Raw genomic sequence first — 25,790 nt, forward strand, 5'->3', positions numbered from 1 at the left:
AATCATTTAAAATTTTCTAAAAACAATACTTATTTGATTGAAAAATAATTAAAGTACCATTAAAGCACATTAAAGTAACAATTTTTTTTATTAACCAGAAATAATAATTAATAATTTTTTGGTTCCCCAAAAACATTGCAATAAAAATTGAATATCGATCTTGAATGAGATAAATAGGGATCTTGACTTCTTCTAGCTTTTGGTATAGATCTTGCCATCTTTTATTGGTCGGTCAATGTTCTTCCATCCGTCTCTGCTGCTCAGGCTGCCCAACACCAGCACAGGAGTATTGCCAGTGCACGGCACCCTCTGGACTCATGAAGTAGTCAGTGAAGGATTCTCTCACACGCACACCCGAGTTGGACGGCCTGCCCAGACCCACGTTGACCACTGGATTAAATACTGGCTGCTGGTACTCCACATCTACGTCAGTGTTGTACTCACGAGTATAGTTGTGGAGTACACAGCAAGCCTTAATCACAGTGTCAACGGTGTCAGTATCCAGCTGGATGGGTGTGTGATAGATCCTCCACTGACTAGTCATGATCCCAAAGGTGCATTCCACATATCTGCGTGCACGACTCAGCCGATAATTAAAAATCCTTCGCCGGGCATTCAGTCCCCTTCATGGGTATGGGCGCAGCAGCGTTGTCGTTAAGGGAAACGCCTCATCCGATACCATCACAAAGGGCACTGGATGTGTGGAACCCGGCAAAGGTCTTGGGGCTGGGAGCGTTCCGCCATCTTGAAGAATTTGCATCCCAATCTGTGACGTTCGCAACACCCGAGAATCCCCAGTACTACCATAGGCACCAACGTCAATGGCAACAAATTTGTAATGGGCATCAGCCACCGCCATCAGGACCACTGAAAAATACTTCTTATAATTAAAGAAGCGTGATCCTGATCGTGGTGGCTTCAGCACTCTCACATGTTTACCATCGACTGCACCTATGCAGTTTGGGATATTGGCCACAGACTGAAAGCCTGCTGCAACCTGCAGCCAAGTCTCCTCGGTTGGGGAAGGCATCACCATGGGCTGCAACTTCTGCCAATGACGGTACATGTGCACCTCACAATTTTACAGATGGTGGATTTACCAACCCTAAATTGGAGGTGCAGGGATGTATAGCTCTCTCCTGTGGCCAAAAATCTGCAAAGAAACAAAAATGAATATTAGAAATGTCACACAAAAATTAAAGTAAACATGTCACAAGTTATGGCCGCTATAATATGCGTCCAGCACCTTTCATGTTTTATCTAAAGCATTCTATGCTGCCTTAGCAACCCGGCACAACACAAAGGGTATCAATAAATAAACCGCCAGTCACATCAGATGGGACTTGCAGGTCCGTGTCCAGCCACTCCAATGTTTAGCCAACGACGACGCCCTCCTGCTTGCTTCAACGCACTAATCCGGCCTGTTGAGGGCAGAAGTCTTGCAGTGAGCGAAGACAAGGAAAGGTGAGAGGCCCAGCGCATGCTCATCTGCGCACTTAGCTCTATCCTCATCAGGACAATAAAGTACGTCTGCGCAGAAGAGTGGTATCGCAAGAAGGGAGGCGCACGACCTGGACACAGCAAGATGGGATAACATTACACGATAGCACCCCACACACGGGTATGATCTATCTCCACTGACCCATTGCCTTAATTATAGAATGCTGTAGATCAGGCATAAAATACAGTGGGCACATGTGCTAGCAAGCAAAAATGGTTACAGTTTCCTGGTGTGTTTTAAACATGATATATCCGGTACCGTAAAACACAGTACCAGAGATATCCATGTGTGTGTGTGGCCCATGTGCTGAATCCTTCCCACACGGATGGCTAGCAGGGATCAAAGCAATACAGTAAGCGCAGCTAGTGGGGGCAGGTGATGAAGACAAATCCCATTCTTCCCGGATGGCGCTGAAATCATGCAGAGCAGGGAAGAATGCTGACAGCATCTTCATCACCTGCCGCCAGGGAACAGCGCTTCCTGTAGTACTTCTTCACCAGTGCAATGCGTGTCACACAGAGGACATTTTTATGTGTGTTCTCCGTGTGCACGTGTGCGGGACACTTTGTTGAACACGCAAATGGAAAAAAGGGCATGTCCGCGTGTTTTGCCCGCAGTCATACGGCAGACGAAAACGCGCTGACATGTGCATAGATGACTGTGTCTAAGTTTGACAGTGTCTCCGGGACATGTGAAAACTTTCATCACATATACTGGACACACTGACATGTGAAAGAGCCCTAATGACATTCAACCCAAAAATTAGTTACTTACCGCAAGGTGATGAGCAGCCTTTCCTCAGCAGAGATGGCCTTCCTCATAAAAGTGTCATGCAGCGTGAGATGGGGCGAAACTATGGCCAGAAGTCGGTCAAACGCCGGGATGGGTAGACGGCAGAATGATATGAACTTTTCAGGGTATCTGAAAATGAAAAAAGAAAACAAATGCTTAAATAAAATATCATAACATTTGTGGACAAAAAATATTTGTCTTTTCATGTATTTCAACTTACTTCCTCAAATCATTGTAAAGGACATAAAAGTGGCCCTTTTGTGGACGTTCGGCGACAAGCGGGTGCACCCAGAGTCTTTTCCGTTGACGTCTTCTCTCCTGCTGCTGCTGCCTCTAAAATAAAAACAAATATATATATTTTTTAGAACAGAACACTGTGAAAAAAACCAAAAAAAAAAACGTGCATGCTGTGGTTGCTTCCACTCATTATGATGTTTTCACAACATGGAGGATGAAAGAAGAAGGGGTTGGACAAGGAAATGACATCATTTCTTTTTTTTTTTTGTTACTGAAGTTTGTCAAGTTTCAAAAGCTTTATTTATGTCAAAAACGCAGACAATCTGCTTAAAAAAACGCACTGAAAACCGCACTAAAAAACGCACCTGCGTTTTCTGCCAAGAGCTGCGGATTTAGTGCAGAAAAATCCGCAGGGAAATCTGCAAAGTGTGCACATAGCCTTACACTTCTCCGACTCTCCTGCATCAAAATCAGACCAATTTTTAAATCGCTAGTGTGTCTCCAGCCTGTGTATGTAATGATGGTGTGAGATCAGTGGCCCAAGGTCATTTAACCCCCTTTCAAAAATCAGTTACTCATTCAAATCATCAAAATCGACTTTCTGCCAACTGTGATGCCAATTCTCATGGCTAGAACCCATTTGGGAAAAGCTAAAGTGACTTGAATTTCATGCAGGGCATCAAAATGCATGTAATAATGGTGTCAGATCAGTGGCCCAAGTCGTTTAACCTCTTTAAAAAAATCGCTTATTCAAATCTGTGAAAATGGGCTGTTTGCCCACTTTGATGCCGATTCTGGTGCCAAGAACCCATTTGGGCCAGGCTGGAGGGACCTGGATTTGATGCAGGGCATCTCTATCTGTGTATTTTAAGTGTCAGATCAGTGGCCCAAAGTCATTTAACCCCTTAAAAACATCAGTTACTTATTCAAATCTGTGAAAATGGGCTGTTTGCCCACTTTGATGCCAATTCTGATGCCCAGAACCCATTTGGGCCAGGCTGGAGGGACCTGGATTTGATGCAGGGCATCTCTATCTGTGTATTTTAAGTGTCAGATCAGTGGCCCAAAGGCATTTAACCCCTTAAAAACATCAGTTACTTATTCAAATCTGTGAAAATGGGCTGTTTGCCCACTTTGATGCCAGTTCTGATGCCTAGAACCCATTTGGGCCAGGCTGAAGAGACCTGGTTTTGATGTGGGGCTCCCTGTTCTATATGTACAGGTCCTTCTCAAAAAATTAGCATATAGTGTTAAATTTCATTATTTACCATAATGTAATGATTACAATTAAACTTTCATATATTATAGATTCATTATCCACCAACTGAAATTTGTCAGGTCTTTTATTGTTTTAATACTGATGATTTTGGCCTACAACTCCTGATAACCCAAAAAACCTGTCTCAATAAATTAGCATATTTCAACCGTCCAATCAAATAAAAGTGTTTTTTAATAACAAACAAAAAAACCATCAAATAATAATGTTCAGTTATGCACTGAATACTTGGTCGGGAATCCTTTGGCAGAAATGACTGCTTCAATGCGGCGTGGCATGGAGGCAATCAGCCTGTGACACTGCTGAGATGTTATGGAGGCCCAGGATGCTTCAATAGCGGCCTTAAGCTCATCCAGAGTGTTGGGTCTTGCGTCTCTCAACTTTCTCTTCACAATATCCCACAGATTCTCTATGGGGTTCAGGTCAGGAGAGTTGGCAGGCCAATTGAGCACAGTAATACCATGGTCAGTAAACCATTTACCAGTGGTTTTGGCACTGTGAGCAGGTGCCAGGAAGCATGAAGTGCTCCAAAATCTCCTGATAGCTAGCTGCATTGACCCTGCCCTTGATGAAACACAGTGGACCAACACCAGCAGCTGACATGGCACCCCACACCATCACTGACTGGGTACTTGACACTGGACTTCATGCATTTTGGCATTTCCTTCTCCCCAGTCTTCCTCCAGACTCTGGCACCTTGATTTCTGAATGACATGCAAAATTTGCTTTCATCAGAAAAAAGTACTTGGGACCACTTAGCAACAGTCCAGTGCTGCTTCTCTGTAGCCCAGGTCAGGCGCTTCTGCCGCTGTTTATGGTTCAAAAGTGGCTTTACCTGGGGAATGTGGCACCTGTAGCCCATTTCCTGCACACGCCTGTGCACGGTGGCTCTGGATGTTTCCACACCAGACTCAGTCCACTGCTTCCTCAGGTTCCCCAAGGTCTGGAATCGGTCCTTCTCCACAATCTTCCTCAGGGTCCGGTCACCTCTTCTCGTTGTACAGCGTTTTCTGCCACATTGTTTCCTTCCAACAGACTTACCATTGAGGTGCCTTGATACAGCACTCTGGGAACAGCCTATTTGTTGAGAAATTTCTTTCTGGGTCTTACCCTCTTGCTTGAGGGTGTCAATGATGGCCTTCTTGACATCTGTCAGGTCGCTAGTCTTACCCATGATGGGGGTTTTGAGTAATGAACCAGGCAGGGAGTTTTAACAAAAGCCTCAGGTATCTTTTGCATGTGTTTAGAGTTAATTAGTTGATTCAGAAGATTAGGGTAATAGGTCGTTTAGAGAACCTTTTCTTGATATGCTAATTTATTGAGACAGGTTTTTTGGGTTATCAGGAGTTGTAGGCCAAAATCATCAGTATTAAAACAATAAAAGACCTGACAAATTTCAGTTGGTGGATAATGAATCTATAATATATGAAAGTTTAATTGTAATCATTACATTATGGTAAATAATGAAATTTAACACTATATGCTAATTTTTTGAGAAGGACCTGTATGCACTGTGGTATCAGTGGCCCGAAGGCATTTAACCTTAAAAACACCAGTTACTTATTCAGCTATGTGGAAATGGGCTGTTTGCCCACTTTGATGCCAGTTCTGGTGCCCAGAACCCTTTTGGGCCAGGCTGGTGGGACCTGGGTTTGATGCAGGGCATGTCTATCTGTGTATTTTAAGTGTCAGATCAGTAGCCCAAAGTCATTTAACCCTTAAAAACATCAGTTACTTATTCAAATGGCCAAAATTGATTGTCTGCCCACTTTGATGCCAGTTCTGATGCCCAGAACCCATTTGGGCCAGGCTGGAGAATACTGGTTTTGATGTGGGGCTCCCTGTTCTATATGTCTGCAGTGTGAGCTCCGTGGCCCAAAGTCATTTAACCCTTTCTTCAACGCTCTTTGGTGCCCATTTTTGTGCCAGTTTTATATTTTTTGTAGCTATTTTTAGGTGTAGTCACATCAGGGCACCTCACTGAACCTCACTGCATTGTGTTTTATTATTGTGATGCTTATTTTTTTGTCATTAAACCTATAAAAAGCAGAAAAGAAAAAATTGGCGACTAAGAGACTGACAAATAACCTCAGCCTCGTACAGTGGGGACAGTGCCGACAGCGTGTGAGGAGCGGGGGCATTAATGGCGCCGTATTAGTGAGCTCTACTGCTGTGTGTAGTTACCATTGTGTCACGTACTAGTGAGTGTGTCTGTTGGACACTGACTACAGCGAAGACCGCCATCTTGTGTGTGCTGCCTGTCATAGTGTGTCACGCTTCCCGGCCCTGTCCCGATAGTATCATCCGCCGCCGCCTCCCTTGCTCACATACATCACGCTTCACATTCTCTTTTCTCCCATTTTAGATGCCCACTGAAGCCCCTAATCCGCAATAGCCGGCGTAATATGGCGGAGCTCCATAACCAGCGAGCGCGAAGCGTGGAGAGCTGGAGCGGACTGGACGCTGGAGACGCTCTGTACTGCACATCAGCTCTGTTGTTGGGAGGGTGAAGGTCGGCTCGAGCGTGCCAACCAATATGGCGGACGAGGAAGGTGAAGTAGCCAAGGAAAAGGTGAAGTCATTCATTGTGTGGTGAAGTGTCGTTATGTGACAGCTGTGGATGCCATTACTGTATGTACCGAGGACGGGATGCAGCAACACGTGACCGCCGGTATTTGTGTGATCACAGTCGTACCGGGTGCTGTCCGCACGTACCTGCACATGTATCCGACACTGTGTGATCACTGCACCGACAGCTACAGGTCACCGCACCGACAGCTACTGATCTCCGCACCGACAGCTGCAGATCTCTGCACCGACAGCTACTGATCACTGCACCGACAGCTACTGATCTCCGCACCGACAGCTGCAGATCTCTGCACCGACAGCTACTGATCACTGCACCGACAGCTACTGATCACTGCACCGACAGCTACAGGTCACCGCACCGACAGCTACTGATCTCCGCACCGACAGCTACTGATCTCCGCACCGACAGCTGCAGATCTCTGCACCGACAGCTACTGATCACTGCACCGACAGCTACTGATCACCGCACCGACAGCTACTGATCACCGCACCGACAGCTACTGATCACCGCACCGACAGCTACTGATCACTGCACCGACAGCTACTGATCACTGCACCGACAGCTACTGATCACTGCACCGACAGCTACAGGTCACTGCACCGACAGCTATTGATCACCGCACCGACAGCTACAGATCTCTGAACTGACAGCTACAGATCTCTGCACCGACAGCTACTGATCACCGCACCGACAGCTACTGATCTCCGCACCGACAGCTGCAGATCTCTGCACCGACAGCTACTGATCACCGCACCGACAGCTACTGATCACTGCACCGACAGCTACAGGTCACCGCACCGACAGCTACTGATCACTGCACCGACAGCTGCAGATCTCTGCACCGACAGCTACTGATCACTGCACCGACAGCTACTGATCACTGCACCGACAGCTACAGGTCACCGCACCGACAGCTACTGATCTCTGCACCGACAGCTACTGATCTCTGCACCGACAGCTACTGATCACTGCACCGACAGCTACTGATCACCGCACCGACAGCTACTGATCACCGCACCGACAGCTACAGGTCACTGCACCGACAGCTATTGATCACCGCACCGACAGCTACAGATCTCTGAACTGACAGCTACAGGTCACTGCACCGACAGCTACAGATCTCTGAACTGACAGCTACAGGTCACTGCACCGACAGCAACAGATCACGGCACCGGCATCTACAGGTCGCTGCATCAGACAGCTACAGGTCGCTGCATCAGACAGCTATAGGTCGCTGCCTCGACAGGTACAGGTCACTGCACCAAACAGCTACAGTGCACAGGAAGGGCCAAGTGCCCACTGCAAGTGTAGACATAATGGTGCGTAACGGTTGTATGTGTCCGTGTGTGCCAGCTGCAGCTTATACCTCTAATACAACCAGAATATACCCAAGTGTAGATATAATGGTGTGTGCTGGCTGTATATGTCCGCCCTACTGCGTGCATTGGCTATACATGTCATCAAACATAGAGTGTGCGCCAAATTCATGTGTCTGCACTGGTTAATGCAGTTGCGGTATGTGTCTTCCGCCCTGATGCATGTGCCGGCTTTATGTATCCGCCCTGCTGCGTGCATCGGCTAAACAAGTCATCAACACTTTTTTGCAGGAGGCTGCCGTATGTTCGTCCACCCTAGTGAGTGCACTGTCTGTATATGTCATCTGCCCTGGTGTGTGCATCGGCTATATGTGTCATCCTCCCTTGTGTGTGCATCGGCTATATGTGTCATCCTCCCTGGTGTGTGCATCGGCTATATGTGTCATCCTCCCTGGTGAGTGGGCTGGCTGTATGTGTCGTCTGCCCTGATGAGCGCACTGGCTGTATGTGTAGTCCGCGCTGGTGAGTACGCTGGCTGTATGTGTCATCTGCCAGCTGTATCATCCGCCCTGGTGCGTGTATCGATTGTGCATGTCATCAACCCTAATGGGGGCATCGGCTGTACTTGTCATTCTCCCTGGTGTGCGCTGGCTGTACGTGTCATTCTCCCTGGTGTGTGTGCTGGCTGTACGTGTCATTCTCCCTGGTGTGTGCGCTGGCTGTACGTGTCATTCTCCATGGCGCATGCGCCGGCTGTACGTGTCATTCTCCCTGGCGCGTGTGCCGGCTGTACGTGTCATTCTCCCTGGTGTGTGTGCCGGCTGTACGTGTCATTCTCCCTGGTGTGTGTGCTGGCTGTACGTGTCATTCTCCATGGCGCATGCGCCGGCTGTACATGTCATTCTCCCTGGTGTGTGTGCCGGCTGTACGTGTCATTCTCCCTGGTGTGTGTGCTGGCTGTACCTGTCATTCTCCATGGCGCATGCGCCGGCTGTACATGTCATTCTCCCTGGTGTGTGTGCTGGCTGTATGTGTCATTCTCCCTGGTGTGTGTGCCGGCTGTACATGTCATTCTCCCTGGTGTGTGTGCCGGCTGTACATGTCATTCTCCCTGGTGTGTGTGCCGGCTGTACGTGTCATTCTCCCTGGTGTGTGTGCCGGCTGTACATGTCATTCTCCATGGCGCATGCGCCGGCTGTACATGTCATTCTCCCTGGTGTGTGTGCCGGCTGTACATGTCATTCTCCCTGGTGTGTGTGCCGGCTGTACGTGTCATTCTCCCTGGTGTGTGTGCCGGCTGTGCGTGTCATTCTCCCTGGTGTGTGTGCCGGCTGTGCGTGTCATTCTCCCTGGTGTGTGTGCCGGCTGTACGTGTCATTCTCCCTGGTGTGTGTGCCGGCTGTACATGTCATTCTCCATGGCGCATGCGCCGGCTGTACATGTCATTCTCCCTGGTGTGTGTGCCGGCTGTACATGTCATTCTCCCTGGTGTGTGTGCCGGCTGTACGTGTCATTCTCCCTGGTGTGTGTGCCGGCTGTACGTGTCATTCTCCCTGGTGTGTGTGCCGGCTGTATGTGTCATTCTCCCTGGTGTGTGTGTGTTCGCCGGCTATACGTGTCATTCTCCCTGGTGTGCGCCGGCTGTACGTGTCATTCTCCCTGGTGTGTGTGCCGGCTGTACGTGTCATTCTTCCTGGTGTGTGTGCCGGCTGTACGTGTCATTCTCCCTGGTGTGTGTGCTGGCTGTACGTGTCATTCTCCCTGGTGTGTGTGCCGGCTGTACGTGTCATTCTCCCTGGTGTGCGCCGGCTGTACGTGTCATTCTCCCTGGTGTGTGTGCCGGCTGTATGTGTCATTCTCCCTGGTGTGTGTGTGTTCGCCGGCTATACGTGTCATTCTCCCTGGTGTGCGCCGGCTGTACGTGTCATTCTCCCTGGTGTGTGTGCCGGCTGTACGTGTCATTCTCCCTGGTGTGTGTGCCGGCTGTACGTGTCATTCTTCCTGGTGTGTGTGCCGGCTGTACGTGTCATTCTCCCTGGTGTGTGTGCCGGCTGTGCGTGTCATTCTCCCTGGTGTGTGTGCCGGCTGTATGTGTCATTCTCCCTGGTGTGTGTGTGTTCGCCGGCTATACGTGTCATTCTCCCTGGTGTGCGCCGGCTGTACGTGTCATTCTCCCTGGTGTGTGTGCCGGCTGTACGTGTCATTCTTCCTGGTGTGTGTGCCGGCTGTACGTGTCATTCTCCCTGGTGTGTGTGCTGGCTGTACGTGTCATTCTCCCTGGTGTGTGTGCCGGCTGTACGTGTCATTCTCCCTGGTGTGTGTGCCGGCTGTATGTGTCATTCTCCCTGGCGTGTGTGCCGGCTGTACGTGTCATTCTCCTTGGTGTGTGCGCCGGCTGTACGTGTCATTCTCCCTGGTGTGTGCGCCGGCTGTACGTGTCATTCTCCCTGGTGTGTGTGCCGGCTGTACGTGTCATTCTCCCTGGTGTGTGTGCTGGCTGTACATGTCATTCTCACTGGTGTGTGTGCCGGCTGTACATGTCATTCTCCCTGGTGTGTGTGCTGGCTGTACGTGTCATTCTCCCTGGCGTGTGTGCCGGCTGTACGTGTCATTCTCCTTGGTGTGTGCGCCGGCTGTACGTGTCATTCTCCCTGGTGTGTGCGCCGGCTGTACGTGTCATTCTCCCTGGTGTGTGTGCCGGCTGTACGTGTCATTCTCCATGGCACATGCGCCGGCTGTACATGTCATTCTCCCTGGTGTGTGTGCCGGCTGTACATGTCATTCTCCCTGGTGTGTGTGCCGGCTGTACATGTCATTCTCCCTGGTGTGTGTGCCGGCTGTACGTGTCATTCTCCCTGGTGTGTGTGCTGGCTGTACCTGTCATTCTCCATGGCGCATGCGCCGGCTGTACATGTCATTCTCCCTGGTGTGTGTGCTGGCTGTATGTGTCATTCTCCCTGGTGTGTGTGCCGGCTGTACATGTCATTCTCCCTGGTGTGTGTGCCGGCTGTACATGTCATTCTCCCTGGTGTGTGTGCCGGCTGTACGTGTCATTCTCCCTGGTGTGTGTGCCGGCTGTACATGTCATTCTCCATGGCGCATGCGCCGGCTGTACATGTCATTCTCCCTGGTGTGTGTGCCGGCTGTACATGTCATTCTCCCTGGTGTGTGTGCCGGCTGTACGTGTCATTCTCCCTGGTGTGTGTGCCGGCTGTGCGTGTCATTCTCCCTGGTGTGTGTGCCGGCTGTGCGTGTCATTCTCCCTGGTGTGTGTGCCGGCTGTACGTGTCATTCTCCCTGGTGTGTGTGCCGGCTGTACATGTCATTCTCCATGGCGCATGCGCCGGCTGTACATGTCATTCTCCCTGGTGTGTGTGCCGGCTGTACATGTCATTCTCCCTGGTGTGTGTGCCGGCTGTACGTGTCATTCTCCCTGGTGTGTGTGCCGGCTGTACGTGTCATTCTCCCTGGTGTGTGTGCCGGCTGTATGTGTCATTCTCCCTGGTGTGTGTGTGTTCGCCGGCTATACGTGTCATTCTCCCTGGTGTGCGCCGGCTGTACGTGTCATTCTCCCTGGTGTGTGTGCCGGCTGTACGTGTCATTCTTCCTGGTGTGTGTGCCGGCTGTACGTGTCATTCTCCCTGGTGTGTGTGCTGGCTGTACGTGTCATTCTCCCTGGTGTGTGTGCCGGCTGTACGTGTCATTCTCCCTGGTGTGCGCCGGCTGTACGTGTCATTCTCCCTGGTGTGTGTGCCGGCTGTATGTGTCATTCTCCCTGGTGTGTGTGTGTTCGCCGGCTATACGTGTCATTCTCCCTGGTGTGCGCCGGCTGTACGTGTCATTCTCCCTGGTGTGTGTGCCGGCTGTACGTGTCATTCTCCCTGGTGTGTGTGCCGGCTGTACGTGTCATTCTTCCTGGTGTGTGTGCCGGCTGTACGTGTCATTCTCCCTGGTGTGTGTGCCGGCTGTGCGTGTCATTCTCCCTGGTGTGTGTGCCGGCTGTGCGTGTCATTCTCCCTGGTGTGTGTGCCGGCTGTATGTGTCATTCTCCCTGGTGTGTGTGTGTTCGCCGGCTATACGTGTCATTCTCCCTGGTGTGCGCCGGCTGTACGTGTCATTCTCCCTGGTGTGTGTGCCGGCTGTACGTGTCATTCTTCCTGGTGTGTGTGCCGGCTGTACGTGTCATTCTCCCTGGTGTGTGTGCCGGCTGTACGTGTCATTCTCCCTGGTGTGTGTGCCGGCTGTATGTGTCATTCTCCCTGGCGTGTGTGCCGGCTGTACGTGTCATTCTCCTTGGTGTGTGCGCCGGCTGTACGTGTCATTCTCCCTGGTGTGTGCGCCGGCTGTACGTGTCATTCTCCCTGGTGTGTGTGCCGGCTGTACGTGTCATTCTCCCTGGTGTGTGTGCTGGCTGTACATGTCATTCTCACTGGTGTGTGTGCCGGCTGTACATGTCATTCTCCCTGGTGTGTGTGCTGGCTGTACGTGTCATTCTCCCTGGCGTGTGTGCCGGCTGTACGTGTCATTCTCCCTGGTGTGTGTGCCGGCTGTATGTGTCATTCTCCCTGGTGTGTGTGTGTGTTCGCCGGCTATACGTGTCATTCTCCCTGGTGTGCGCCGGCTGTACGTGTCATTCTCCTTGGCGCGTGCGCCGGCTGTGCGTGTCATTCTCCCTGGCGTGTGTGTTGGCTGTGTCATTCTCCCTGGTGCGTGCGGCGTCTGTATTTATAAATGCTCAGTCAGATGAATGTATAAATCGGACTTGGATCAGGCCACACAGCACAGACTGGCTGTCACACTCGGGTTGGGAGAGTTGCACTGCGGTCTGATCTCTGTCATCTGACTGCGCCTATCATTGAAAATTGTGCTCCGGGTTTGTGAAGCCGATTAGTTTCCATGGACATCAGTGACTTTTGTCTCCACTTTTTGTGAAACATATAATGATCCCGATGCTCCTAAACCATTTCCTGACCTTTTAATTCTAATTTTGTTTTTCCCATTTTTATCTTCAGTCTGAGTATTCTTCCTAGTGCAGTAGCTCTCCATTAGGGTGCGTACATACATGCAGAATATGAGCATTTATTAAAATGAGGCAAGTGTGCGCTGTCCTTGGCTCTGCTCATACTGTCACCATGGCTTCTATTGTAAGGAGTTATGGGGTAACAGATCCTAATTTTGGCCTCTGGATACAGAGGTGCCAGCATTACTGCTTTACCCGGCTGTCCTTGTCATTAAATAAGTTGTTTTTTTGTTTTTCCCCTTATTAGTCCTTCAAGTTGCTATGGATCATTGATGTGCAAAAGACGCCTTGTGCACGGGAATCTGTGCTTTTCGGATCTGTTGGCTCGTTGCTAATTGGTGTTGGAAATTTTCTAGCAACAAGTAAGTGACATTAGGAGACAAAAACTACCAAATAGGGGGAGTCCAGAGCAGGGTCTCCTCTATGACATGAGTAGGCTCTACTAGGGCTTATGGTAAGAGCATGTCTTTGGGGGGAGCAAACCCTTGTTAGGGCTGCATGGTGACTAGAAAAGCACTAGCCACGACTATCGACAAACCTCTGACCTGCTGGAGTGTGTGGGTGCCATCATAGACATAATGTGAGGCTCCTGTACCTCACTTGCATCCTGTCGTCTAAAACTTCCATGTGTTTTTATTGCTCAAAATGTTTTGGTCATGCTACTTATTTTAGACTTAAAGAGAATCTATCACCTGGTTTATGCTTCCTTATCTTAGAGCAGCATAATGTAGGGGCAGGGACCCCAATTCCAGTGATGTCACTTTTTGAGCTGCTTGCTGTTGTTTTGATAAAATCACCAGTTTATCATCACTAGAGGCCTACTTGTCTTGTGCCACATAGTCCTGCCCTCACCACTGATTGGCAGCATTCTGTCTATGCACAGTGTACACAGAGCTGCCAATCAGTAGTGTGGGTGGGGTTATACAGAGCTCAGCATTTAGAGAGCTGCTAGATCTGCAGCAAATAACAGGGATTTTATCAAAACCGCAGTAAGCAGCCAAGTAAGTGACACACCGCTGGAATAAGGGTCTCTCTCCACATTATGGTGCTCTCAGTATCACAAACCTGGTAACAGAGTCCCTTTATATTTGTTCTGCCATTTACTAAAAACATTTGTTGACAGATTTGAAAAATTGTTGAGAATAGATGATCAGTGAAAGAGTGAAGCGACAGATAAATGGGCCAAAAGGTTGAGCAGCAGAAAACACACTAGAAATACCCATTGTATTATGGAATTTCCTCTGAAGGTTTTTTTCTTCTTAGCATTTGTCCACATTTTTCTTCAAGAAAAAAAAACCGCAGTGTGAAGTTTTAGCGTATGTGCACACGTCAGAATTTCTTGCAGAAATTTCCTGAGCAAAACCGGACATTTTCTGCAAGAAATCCGCATGCGTTTTTCTTGTGTTTTTGATGCGTTTTTTTCCGGAGCTTCCCAATGCATTAAATAGTGGAAAAAACGCGAAAAATCTGCAAAATTAATAAACATGATGCGTTTTTTACCGCAATGCGTTTTTTTTTTGCAGGAAAAAAAAATGCATCATGTGCACAAAAATTGCGGAATGCATTCTAAATGATGGGATGCATAATGTATGCGTTTTTATAGCGAAAAATCCGCAAACGTGTGCACACAGCCTTATAGCAAAAAAAAAAAACGCAACGTGTGCACACAGCCTTAGGCCGGCGTCACACTGGCGAGTTTTACGGACGTAAGAGCGCAGAAACTACGTCCGTAAAACTCGCATTACATACGGCACAATTATTCTCAATGGGGCTGCTCCTATCAGCCGTATATTACGGTTCAGTATTATACGGCTTTCTACGGCCGTACAAAATCGCAGCATGCTGCGTTTGTCAGCGTATTGCGCAAATAATACGCCAATGAAAGTCTATGGGGGCGAGAAAAATAGGGATTCCACACGGACCTGCAGTGTGACTTGCGAGAAATACGCAGCGGTGTTAGTGAAAAGTCGGTAATTCAATTGCCGGCTTTTTCCTTCTCCTTCACAAACCCGACATGATATGAGACATGGTTTACATACAGTAAACCATCTCATATCCCCATTTTTTTTGCATATTCCACACTACTAATGTTAGTAGTGTGTGTATGCAAAATTTGGGCGCTGTAGCTGCTAAAATAAAGGGTTAAATGGCGGAAAAAATTGGCGTGGGCTCCCGCGCAATTTTCTCCGCCAGAGTGGTAAAGCCAGTGACTGAGGGCAGATATTAATAGCCAGGAGAGGGTCCATGGTTATTGGCCCCCCGTGGCTAAAAACATCTGCCCCCAGCCACCTCAGAAAAGGCACATCTGGAAGATGCGCCTATTCTGGCACTTGGCCACTCTCTTCCCACTCCCTGTAGCGGTGGGATATGGGGTAATGAAGGGTTAATGCCACCTTGCTATTGGAAGGTGACATTAAGCCAGATTAATAATGGAGAGGCGTCAATTATGTCACCTATCCATTATTAATCCAATTGTAGAAAAGGGTTAAAAAACACACACACACATGATTAAAAAGGATTTTAATGAAATAAACACAGCGGTTGTTGTAATAATTTATTGTTCTCGCAATCCATTTGCAGACCCTCGCTTGGCAAAATAATAAACGCACAAGATACATACCTTCTGGTGAACCGTCTCGTCCCACGAGGTAATCCATCTGAAGGGGTTAATTAATATTACAGGCAGGAGCCCTGCAAATGCAGCTGTGCTCCGTGCCTGTAATCCCCGGCGAATGAATGAAATGTAGGTCATTGACCTACATTTCCTTCAGTCGCGGTGATGCGCCCCCTGGTGGATGTCCTCATATGACCTGGAGCGTGGGAAAAAGTTCCCAGGCTGCAGTTCATGAGAACATCCAGCAGGGGCGCATCACCGCGACTCAATGTAAGTACAGATCCTGCTTTCCTTTCAGCACCCGGGGATTACAGGCACGAGCGAGTGGTTTATCGCAGCTCTGCCTGTAATATTAGTTAACCCCTTCAGATGGATTACTTCGTGGGACGTGATCTGACATCAGAAGGTATGTATCTTGTGCGTTAATTATTTTGCCAAGTGAGGGCCTGCAAATGGATTGCGAGAACAATAAATTATTACAACAACCGCTGTGTTTATTTCATTAAAATCCTTTTTAACCCCTTCGTGACATGCGCCGTACTAGTACGGCGCTGCCGGCACTGCATTAGTGCCAGCCGCAGTACTAGTACGGCGCCCCGATCACCGCGGTCTCACGCTGAGCGCCGCGGTGATCGGGTGCGGGTGTCAGCTGTATATGACAGCTGACACCCCGCAGCAATGCCCACGATCGGCGCTGTCGCCGATCGCGGGCATTTAACCCCTCTGATGCCGCTGTCAATAGTGACAGCGGCATAGAGGGGGATCGCGCAGGGACGGGGGCTCCCTGCGCTCTCCCACCGGAGCAACGCGATGAGATCGCGCTGCTCCGGTGACCTGGAAGGAGTCCCCGGATCCAAGATGGCCGCGGGACTCCTTCCGGGTCATAAGATGACCCTGCTTGCCGGCGTCTGCTGAGAATCCTCATAGCAGGCGCCGGCAAGCCTCTGTTACGTGCCTGTCACATCGGTGATCAGACCGAGTGCTATGCACACGGTCTGATCACCGATCTGTGATGTCCCCTCCTGGGACAAAGTAAAAAAGTAAAAAAAAAAATTTTCCAAATGTGTAAAAAAAAAATAAAAAAAAATTCCTAAATAAAGAAAAAAAAAATAAATATATTCCCATAAATACATTTCTTTATCTAAATAAAAAAAACACCACACAATAAAAGTACACATATTTAGTATCGCCGCGTCCGTAACAACCCCACCTATAAAACTATATCACTAGTTAACCCCTTCAGTGAACACCGTAAAAAAAAAAAAAAAAAAACGAGGCAAAAAACAACGCTTTATTCTCATACCGCCAAACAAAAAGTGGAATAACACGCGATCAAAAAGACGGATATAAATAACCATGGTACCGCTGAAAACGTCATCTTGTCCCGCAAAAAAAAAGCCGCCATACAGCATCATCAGCAGAAAAATAAAAAAGTTATAGCTCTCAGAATAAAGCGATGCAAAAACAATTATTTTTTATATAAAATAGTTTTTATTGTGTAAAAGCGCCAAAACATAAAAAAATTATATAAATGAGTTATCGCTGTAATCGTACTGACCCGAAGAATAAAACTGCTTTATCCTTTTTACCAAACGCGGAACGGTATAAACGCCCCCCCTAAAAGAATTTCAGGAATTGCTGGTTTTTGTTCATTCCGCCTCCCAAAAATCGGAATAAAAAGCGATCAAAAAATGTCATGTACCCGAAAATGGTACCAGCAAAAACGTCAACTCGTCCCGCAAAAAACAAGATCTCACATGACTCTGTGGACCAAAATATGGAAAAATTATAGCTCTCAAAATGTGGTGATGCAAAAACTATTGTTTGCAATAAAAAGCGTCTTTTAGTGTGTGACGGCTGCCAACCATAAAAATCCGCCCAAAAAACGCTATAAAAGTAAATCAAATCCCCCTTCATCACCCCCTTAGTTAGGAAAAATAATAAAATTTTAAAAAATATATTTATTTCCATTTTCCCGTTAGGCTACTTTCACACTAGCGTCGGTACGGGGCCGTCGCGCTGCGTCGGCCCGACATACCGACGCATACTGTGCAAGCGCCGCACAACGGGGGCAGCGGATGCTGTTTTTCCACGCATCCGCTGCCCCATTGTGAGGTGCGGGGAGGTGGGGGCGGAGTTCCAGCCGCGCATGCGCGGTCGGAAATGGTGGACCGGCAGCACAAAAAAAGTTACATGTAACGTTTGTTGCTGCCGGCTGTCCGCCACAACACGACGCAACCGTCGCACGACGCTTGCGACGTGTGTCAATACGTCGCTAATGTTAGTCTATGGGGAAAAAACGCATCCTGCAGATGACTTTGCAGGATGCGTTTTTTCGCCAAAACGACGCATTGCGACGTATGCAAAAAAACGCTAGTGTGAAAGTAGCGCTAGGGTTAGGACTAGGGTTAGGGTTGGGGTTAGGGTTTCAGTTAGAATTGGGGAGTTTTCACTGTTTAGGCACATCAGGGGCTCTCCAAACGCGACATGGCGTCCGATCTCAACGCGTTTGTTTGCGTTAAAAACACATGCGTTTTTATAGAAAAAAAACAGAACACACTGAAAAGTCACCCACCACCATCAAGGTGATAAAGGGATCCAAACCCTAACCCTAACCCTACCCCTAAACTAATCCCTAACCGTTTAATGAACATTTTCTGACAGTCATAGTGCCACGTATTTCAGTGCCACGTATTTCAGTGCCACGTATTTCAGTGCCACGTATTTCAGTGCCACGATATTTCAGTGCCACGATATTTCAATGCCACGATATTTCAGTGCCACGTATTTAAGTGCCACGGTATTTCAGTGAAATACGTGGCACTGAAATATCGTGGCATTTACGTGAAATACGTGGCACTTAAATACGTGGCACTTAAATACGTGGCACTTAAATACATGGCACTTAAATACGTGGCACTTAAATACGTGGCACTTAAATACGTGGCACTTATATACGTGGCACTTAAATATCGTGGCATGTACATGAAATACGTGGCACTTATATACGTGGCACTTATATACGTGGCACTTATATACGTGGCACTTATATACGTGGCCACTGAAATATCGTGGCCACTGAAATATCGTGGCACTTATATACGTATATACGTATATAAACGTATTTCAGTGCCACGTATTTCAGGTTAGGGGTAGGGGTAGGGTTAGGGGTAGGGTTAGGGTTTTTTGGTTTTTTCTTGTTTTCTTGTGTTTTTCTATAAAAACGCATGCGTCTAAAAAAACGCATGCGTTTTACCGCGATTACATGCGTTTTTTCACACATGCGTTTTTAAAAAAAACGCAAGTGTGAAACCAGCCTTATCCTTGGGAAAATAAAAACATGGGGGCTAAAATATAATTTTCGTGGAAAAAAATATATTTTTTATTTTCGCGGCTCTGCGTTATAAACTGTAGTGAAGCACTTGGGGGTTCAAAGTTCTCACAACACATCTAGATAAGTTCCGTGGGGGGTCTAGTTTCCAATATGGGGTCACTTGTGGGGGGTTTCTACTGTTTAGGTACATCAGGGGCTCTGCAAATGCAACATGACACCTGCAGACCAATCCATCTAAGTCTGCATTTCAAACGGCGCTCCTTCCCTTCCGAGCTCTGCCGTGCGCCCAAACAGTGGTTTATCCCCATATATGAAGTATCAGCGTACTCAGGACAAATTGGACAACAACTTTTGTTGTCCAATTTCTCCTGTTACCCTTGGGAAAATAAAAATGTGGGGGCTAAAATATAATTTTCGTGGAAAAAAAAAATTCTTTTATTTTCATGGCTCTGCGTGATAAACTGTAGTGAAACACTTGTTGGTTCAAAGTTCTCACAACACATCTAGATAAGTTCCGTGGGGGGTCTAGTTTCCAATATGGGGTCACTTGTGGGGGGTTTCTACTGTTTAGGTACATCAGGGGCTCTGCAAATGCAACATGACACCTGCAGACCAATCCATCTAAGTCTGCATTTCAAACGGCGCTCCTTCCCTTCCGAGCTCTGCCGTGCGCCCAAACAGTGGTTCCCCCCAATGTATGGGGTATCAGCGTACTCAGGACAAATTGGACAATAACTTTTGTGGTCCAATTTCTCCTGTTACCCTTGGGGGAAAAAAAATTGCGGGCTAAAACATCATTTTGTGGAAAGAAAAAAAGATTTTTTGATTTTCACAGCGCTACATTCTAAACTTTAGTGAAACAACTGGGGGTTAAAAGTGCTCACCACACATCTAAATAAGTTCCTTAGGGGGTCTTCTTTCCAAAATGGTGTCACTTGTGGGGGTTTCCACTGTTTAGGCACGTCAGGGGCTCTCCAAACACGACATGGGTTCCGATCTCAATTCCAGCCAATTTTGCATTGAAAAGTCAAATGGCGCTCCTTCCCTTCCGAGCTCTGCCATGCGCCCAAACAGTGGTTTATCCCCATATATGAAGTATCAGCGTACTCAGGACAAATTGCACAACAACTTTTGGCATCCAATTTATCCTGCTACCCTTGGGAAAATAAAAAATTTGGGGCAAAAAGATCATTTTTTGTGAAAATTAATATTAATTTGTTTTTACGGCTCTACATTATAAACTTCTGTGAAGCACTTGGAGGTTCAAAGTGCTCACCACACATCTAGATAAGTTCCTTAGGGGGTCTTCTTTCCAAAATGGTGTCACTTGTGGGGGTTTCCACTGTTTAGGCACGTCAGGGGCTCTCCAAACACGACATGGGTTCCGATCTCAATTCCAGCCAATTTTGCATTGAAAAGTCAAATGGCGCTCCTTCCCTTCCGAGCTCTGCCATGCGCCCAAACAGTGGTTTATCCCCATATATGAAGTATCAGCGTACTCAGGACAAATTGCACAACAACTTTTGGCATCCAATTTATCCTGCTACCCTTGGGAAAATAAAAAATTTGGGGCAAAAAGATCATTTTTTGTGAAAATTAATATTAATTTGTTTTTACGGCTCTACATTATAAACTTCTGTGAAGCACTTGGAGGTTCAAAGTGCTCACCACACATCTAGATAAGTTCCTTAGGGGGTCTTCTTTCCAAAATGGTGTCACTTGTGGGGGTTTCCACTGTTTAGGCACGTCAGGGGCTCTCCAAACACGACATGGGTTCCGATCTCAATTCCAGCCAATTTTGCATTGAAAAGTCAAATGGCGCTCCTTCCCTTCCGAGCTCTGCCATGCGCCCAAACAGTGGTTTATCCCCATATATGAAGTATCAGCGTACTCAGGACAAATTGCACAACAACTTTTGGCATCCAATTTATCCTGCTACCCTTGGGAAAATAAAAAATTTGGGGCAAAAAGATCATTTTTTGTGAAAATTAATATTAATTTTTTTTTACGGCTCTACATTATAAACTTCTGTGAAGCACTTGGAGGTTCAAAGTGCTCACCACACATCTAGATAAATTCCTTAGGGGGTCTTCTTTCCAAAATGGTGTCACTTGTGGGGGTTTCCACTGTTTAGGCACGTCAGGGGCTCTCCAAACACGACATGGGTTCCGATCTCAATTCCAGCCAATTTTGCATTGAAAAGTCAAATGGCGCTCCTTCCCTTCCGAGCTCTGCCATGCGCCCAAACAGTGGTTTACCCCCACATATGGGGTATCAGCGTACTCAGGACAAATTGCACAACAACTTTTGGGGTCCAATTTATCCTGCTACCCTTGGGAAAATAAAAAATTTGGGGCAAAAAGATCATTTTCTGTGAAAATTAATATTAATTTTTTTTACGGCTCTACATTATAAACTTCTGTGAAGCACTTGGAGGTTCAAAGTGCTCACCACACATCTAGATTAGTTCCTTAGAGGGTCTACTTTCCAAAATGGTGTCACTTGTGGGGGTTTCCACTGTTTAGGCACGTCAGGGGCTCTCCAATCGCGACATGGGCTCCGATCTCAATTCCAGCAAATCTTGCATTGAAAAGTCAAATGGCGCTCCTTCCCTTCCGAGCTCTGCCATGTGCCCAATCAATGGTTTACCCCAACATGTGGGGTATCGGCGTACTCAGGACAAATTGTACAACGACTTTTTTGGTCCAATTTCTCCTGTTACCCTTGGTAAAATAAAACAAATTGGATCTGAAGTAAAAATTTTGTGAAAAAAAAGTTAAATGTTCAATTTTTTTTAAACATTCCAAAAATTCCTGTGAAGCACCTGAAGGGTTAATAAACTTTTTGAATGTGGTTTAGAGTACCTTGAGGGGTGCAGTTTTTAGAATGGTGTCACTTTTGGACATTTTCTGTCATATAGACCCCTCAAAGTCACTTCAAGTGTGAGGTGGTCCGTAAAAAAAATGGTTTTGCAAATTTTGTTGCAAAAATGAGAAATCGCTGGTCAACTTTTAACCCTTATAACTCCCTAACAAAAAAAAATTATGTTTCCAAAATTGTGCTGATGTAAAGCAGACATGTGGGAAATGTTGTTTATTAACTATATTATGTGATATAACTCTCTAATTTAAGGGCATAAAAACGAAAAATTTGAAAATTGCTAAATTTTCATAATTTTCGACAAATTTCTGTTTTTTTCACAAATAAATGCAAGTCATATCGAAGAAGTTTTACCACTATCATAAAGTACAATATGTCACGAGAAAACAATCTCAGAATCACCAGGATCCGTTGAAGCGTTTCAGAGTTATGACCTCATAAAGTGACAGTGGTCAGAATTGTAAAAATTGGCCGTGTCACTTAGGTGAAAACAGGCTTTGGGGTGAAGGGGTTAATCATGTGTGTGTGTGTTTTTTAACCATTTCCTACAATTGGATTAATAATGGATAGGTGACATAATTGACGCCTCTCCATTATTAATCTGGCTTAATGTCACCTTACAATAGCAAGGTGGCATTAACCCTTCATTACCCCATATCCCACCGCTACAGGGAGTGGGAAGAGAGTGGCCAAGTGCCAGAATAGGCGCATCTTCCAGATGTGCCTTTTCTGGGGTGGCTGGGGGCAGATGTTTGTAGCCAGGGGGGGGCAATAACCATGGACCCTCTCCTGGCTATTAATATCTGCCCTCAGTCACTGGCTTTACCACTCTGGCGGAGAAAATTGCGCGGGAGCTCACGCCAATTTTTTCCGCGATTTAACCCTTTATTTTAGCAGCTACAGCGCTGAAATTTTGCACATACACACTACTAACATTAGTAGTGTGGAATATGCAAAAAAAAGGGGATATGAGATGGTTTACTGTATGTAAACCATGTCTCATATCCTGTCGGGTTTGTGCAGGAGAAATGAAAAGCCGGCAATTGAATTACCGGCTGTTCAGTTATCGCGCTGAATGAAATATAAATACAGAATATATATATATATGTGTCTCAATGACATATATATATATATACTGTATATATGTTTTAATGAACATTTGAGCACATAAATCCATTAGATGTCGGTTTTGCAAGCCTGCGCGAAAATCTCGCAGTACGGATGCCATACGGATTACATACGGAGGATGCCATGCGCAAAATACGCTGACACACCCTGACTACGGATCACTATTTTGGGAACATTTCACCGTATTTCGGCCGTAAAATACGGACCGTATTGTCTTACGCCGAGTGTGACGCCGGCCTTACTCTTGAAGTAAGTTCACATGCTGAGTGTGCAGCAAAATCTGACCTGAAAGGTGCCCTGAACTCTGCCGAAGGGAATGACACCCTGCAGATGTAGAATTTGTGGGTCAGCGTCCATCAATGTGCAGATGAGAATTGCTCAGATCTGCTTTATTTAGCTGGTGCTGTATTATGCTGCAGATTATTTACATGGAAATCTGCACCAAATAGGTAACGAGGGAGTTCACTCTTGGAGCTTATTTGACACAGAATCTGTTTTTGTTTTTTTAGGTTTGAATGTTTTTTTTTTTGTTTCTTTTTAAACCATAGGCAAATTCACTTGGCGGCAGCTCACTGGATACAGCACAGATTGCTGGGCCAGACCTCCGGAGCAGCTTGTGCTAGATCCATAGCGCTGTTGCAGAGTTTGCTCCGGATCCACAGCGGATTGGCCGCTGCAGATTCACAGCAGTTTTCCATGCGCTGTACAGTACCATGTAAACCTATGGAAAACAAGATCCGCAGTGCGCATGTTACGGAAAAAAACACGCAGAAAGAAACGCAGCGTTGTTCATTCCGCAGTGGTTTACATCTGCTCCATAATAGGAATCCGCAGGTGTCAAACCGCTGGTGGAATACATGAAAAAAACGCGGTAAATCCGCACACCTTTCCGCAACGTGTGCACGTACCCTTGGTAGGAAGTATTTCTCCATATTTTTATTTTAAAAACATTAAATCTGTATCGGACTGCCCTTTTCACATTTTTTCCTTTGTCCTTACAGGCAGGGTTAAACGTTCTTGTGACTTAGCTGCTGGTGGGTTCATTCTTAGTACCTTAGGCTCTTGGTAAGTTTTTCCTTTCTTCACAATTTGTGTTGGCTAAAATGTTAGCAGGAATGTATGTACTATTGGGTTCAGGGAGGTAGGTACATTGCAGAAGTCTCTGAGGTGCTGCTTCGTTTCAGAGGGGTTGTCCAGGTTCACCAGTCTCTCTCGGTGTCTGCAGCCTTGTGAATCCTCCCTCCCATATACATACTCCTGGCCACATTCCTACTAGATGTGTGTGGCCTCAATCAACTCGCCTGCAAGGAGCTTGCCTGCGTACGTCTAGTCAGGATGTGACCAGAAGTATGTATATTGCATGCTTGCAGTCATGTGACTGTTTTTTTTTCTCTCTCTGCCAGCACCAGAGAATCTTTGCAGCGCGCAATGTGCCCACTGTAAGGATTCATATGTCTATAATTACGAAGTGACTTTCTTGCTGACTTTCGTGAAAAACCTGGCCAACCCTTATAATGTGACAACCTTGTAAATTACTATGTGTCTAGCTGTTTACTGCAGTTTGATAAAATCCTAGTACATTGTCATTGACACTATAGCTATATTGGTGAAAAGAGATTATTTGGTGGAAATACCAGTCTGACTTTATTTTTCCCTGTGTTTTATTTTAGGTTATACTGTAGATACAATTATGCAAAACTGAGGATTCAGCAAAGAATAGTACAAGATGGTATTAAAAATAAGGTGATATATGAAGGCAGCAATCTTGATCCAACAGCTAAAGACAGCCGCAACAATGGCTCATAATCCAGAATCCTAACCTTGGCCTGCAGGAGCTAAAGGTTGTGCTACAAACGGCAAGGACGGCGTCATCTGCTTGTAGAGATAATCTTACAAAGTGCTGGGAATAAAGAGAAGCAGTGCAATAATGCTGCTGGCACCTTTAATTCAGTATCCGCTTTGTTGGATTTGGCATCCAGCTAGTATTTATACTAGTATACATTGGAAACTTGTTGCCATCTTTTCTGGAGATTTTATCATTTTGTTAGATTTTGTCATATGGAAATAATAAATGGCTTGTGTTTTCTTTGTATGTTGCAATCACATTTTTATTTTTGTGTTTTTGCTTAATTTTATTTAGTTCAGAAAGGGAGCAAGTTGCCTGCACAATACTCAAATATCAAGATATAAGAAAGCTGTATAATGTAACAGATGGGACAGACAAGTGAAAGGGAATTACAAGGCTAATATAACTGTAAATATGGGATCCAAATGGAGATTGCTCTAGAGCTCCATGTCCTGATCAGCCCTCTGGTTTTCTTTTTGGAAAGAACACATTTGGGAGTTAGATGATCTGTCACCATTCCTGACATGTGTTTTTGTTGATACTTCTATTCCCCATCGAATAATTCTGAATTACATTTAATTTTATAGTGCTATTTCTACTAGAAATGCTGGTTGTAGCACTGAATGGACAGTGTGAATGTTTAGGTATAGTGATGAGCGAGTGTACTCATTGGACGCTTGGGCGACCTCCGAGTATTTATGACTAATCGGAGATTTAGTTTTCATCCCTGCAGCTGAATGATTTACAGCTACTACCCAGGCTGAGTACATGTGGGGGTTGCCTGGTTGCTAGGTAACCCCCACATGTAATCAAGCAGGCTAGTAGCTGTAAATCATTCAGCTGCAGCGATGAAAACGAAATCTCCGAGCAGTCATAAATACTCGGAGGTCACCAGAGCAACGAGTACGCTCACTCATCACTATTTAGGTACATACTCCCAAACTGGTACAAAAATCAATTTATTTGGAAATTTGAAGGAAAAATGACATTACAACACAGGGTTATTAAAAAAAACAAAAACTGCATTACGGGAGAGACAACTATTTACTCAAACAGACTTCTCAATAGAGCTGTGAATGAGTGAGAAGGGCATACTGGTACTGAGGAAGGAAACGAGATGAAGAATGAAGGGGGGAAACAGGACAGAGGGAGCTATGAAACGATGAATGTTCCCATGCCGTGACCGATCAGGCTGTACTACACTGCAGAGATTCTATCCAGTAACACTATCTTTTATGGAAGTAAGAGGACCTGTC

General features: G+C 46.4%; 2 protein-coding genes across 4 annotated transcripts; one reads left to right on the forward strand and one right to left on the reverse strand.

Annotated features, from left to right (window-relative positions):
• Nucleotides 1–75: 75 nt before the first annotated feature.
• On the reverse strand, nucleotides 76–6,759 carry LOC143804758 (uncharacterized). 3 transcript variants are annotated; one of them, XR_013221105.1, is made up of 4 exons: nucleotides 6,522–6,759; nucleotides 2,514–2,626; nucleotides 2,276–2,422; nucleotides 76–1,153 (listed from the first exon to the last, which is right to left on the reverse strand). XR_013221105.1 is itself a non-coding variant. In XM_077283156.1 (4 exons), exons 1-4 carry the CDS (start codon nucleotides 6,069–6,071, stop codon nucleotides 1,030–1,032), a joined length of 450 nt encoding a protein of 149 aa, XP_077139271.1. In that variant the 5' UTR covers nucleotides 6,072–6,135; the 3' UTR covers nucleotides 76–1,029. The 3 variants fall into 3 exon arrangements, 1 of the variants encoding a protein (XP_077139271.1); XR_013221104.1 differs by lacking the exon at nucleotides 6,522–6,759 and adding an exon at nucleotides 6,138–6,329; XM_077283156.1 differs by lacking the exon at nucleotides 6,522–6,759 and adding an exon at nucleotides 6,006–6,135.
• COX20 (cytochrome c oxidase assembly factor COX20) lies at nucleotides 6,245–24,778 on the forward strand. Its single transcript, XM_077283157.1, has 4 exons — nucleotides 6,245–6,378; nucleotides 12,980–13,094; nucleotides 23,690–23,753; nucleotides 24,359–24,778. The coding sequence occupies exons 1-4, from the start codon at nucleotides 6,343–6,345 to the stop codon at nucleotides 24,492–24,494; spliced, it is 351 nt and encodes a 116-aa protein (XP_077139272.1). The 5' UTR covers nucleotides 6,245–6,342; the 3' UTR covers nucleotides 24,495–24,778.
• The last annotated feature ends 1,012 nt before the right edge of the window (nucleotides 24,779–25,790 follow it).

This window comes from Ranitomeya variabilis, chromosome 2 (genome assembly GCF_051348905.1).
Source record: "Ranitomeya variabilis isolate aRanVar5 chromosome 2, aRanVar5.hap1, whole genome shotgun sequence".
In the NCBI taxonomy this organism is placed as follows: domain Eukaryota; kingdom Metazoa; phylum Chordata; class Amphibia; order Anura; family Dendrobatidae; genus Ranitomeya; species Ranitomeya variabilis.

Coding starts and splice junctions, on each gene's coding strand:
- LOC143804758 (XM_077283156.1), bottom strand. CDS start 6,071: ATGACAGGCAGCACACACAAGATGGCGGTCTTCGCTGTAGTCAGTGTC. Junction 2,627..6,005: donor TCCAACAGACACACTCACTA/GTACGTGACACA, acceptor TTTTTATTTTAG/AGGCAGCAGCAGCAGGAGAG. Junction 1,154..2,275: donor AGGCTGCTCATCACCTTGCG/GTAAGTAACTAA, acceptor GTTTCTTTGCAG/ATTTTTGGCCACAGGAGAGA.
- COX20 (XM_077283157.1), top strand. CDS start 6,343: ATGGCGGACGAGGAAGGTGAAGTAGCCAAGGAAAAG. Junction 6,379..12,979: donor GTGAAGTAGCCAAGGAAAAG/GTGAAGTCATTC, acceptor TCCCCTTATTAG/TCCTTCAAGTTGCTATGGAT. Junction 13,095..23,689: donor TGGAAATTTTCTAGCAACAA/GTAAGTGACATT, acceptor TTGTCCTTACAG/GCAGGGTTAAACGTTCTTGT.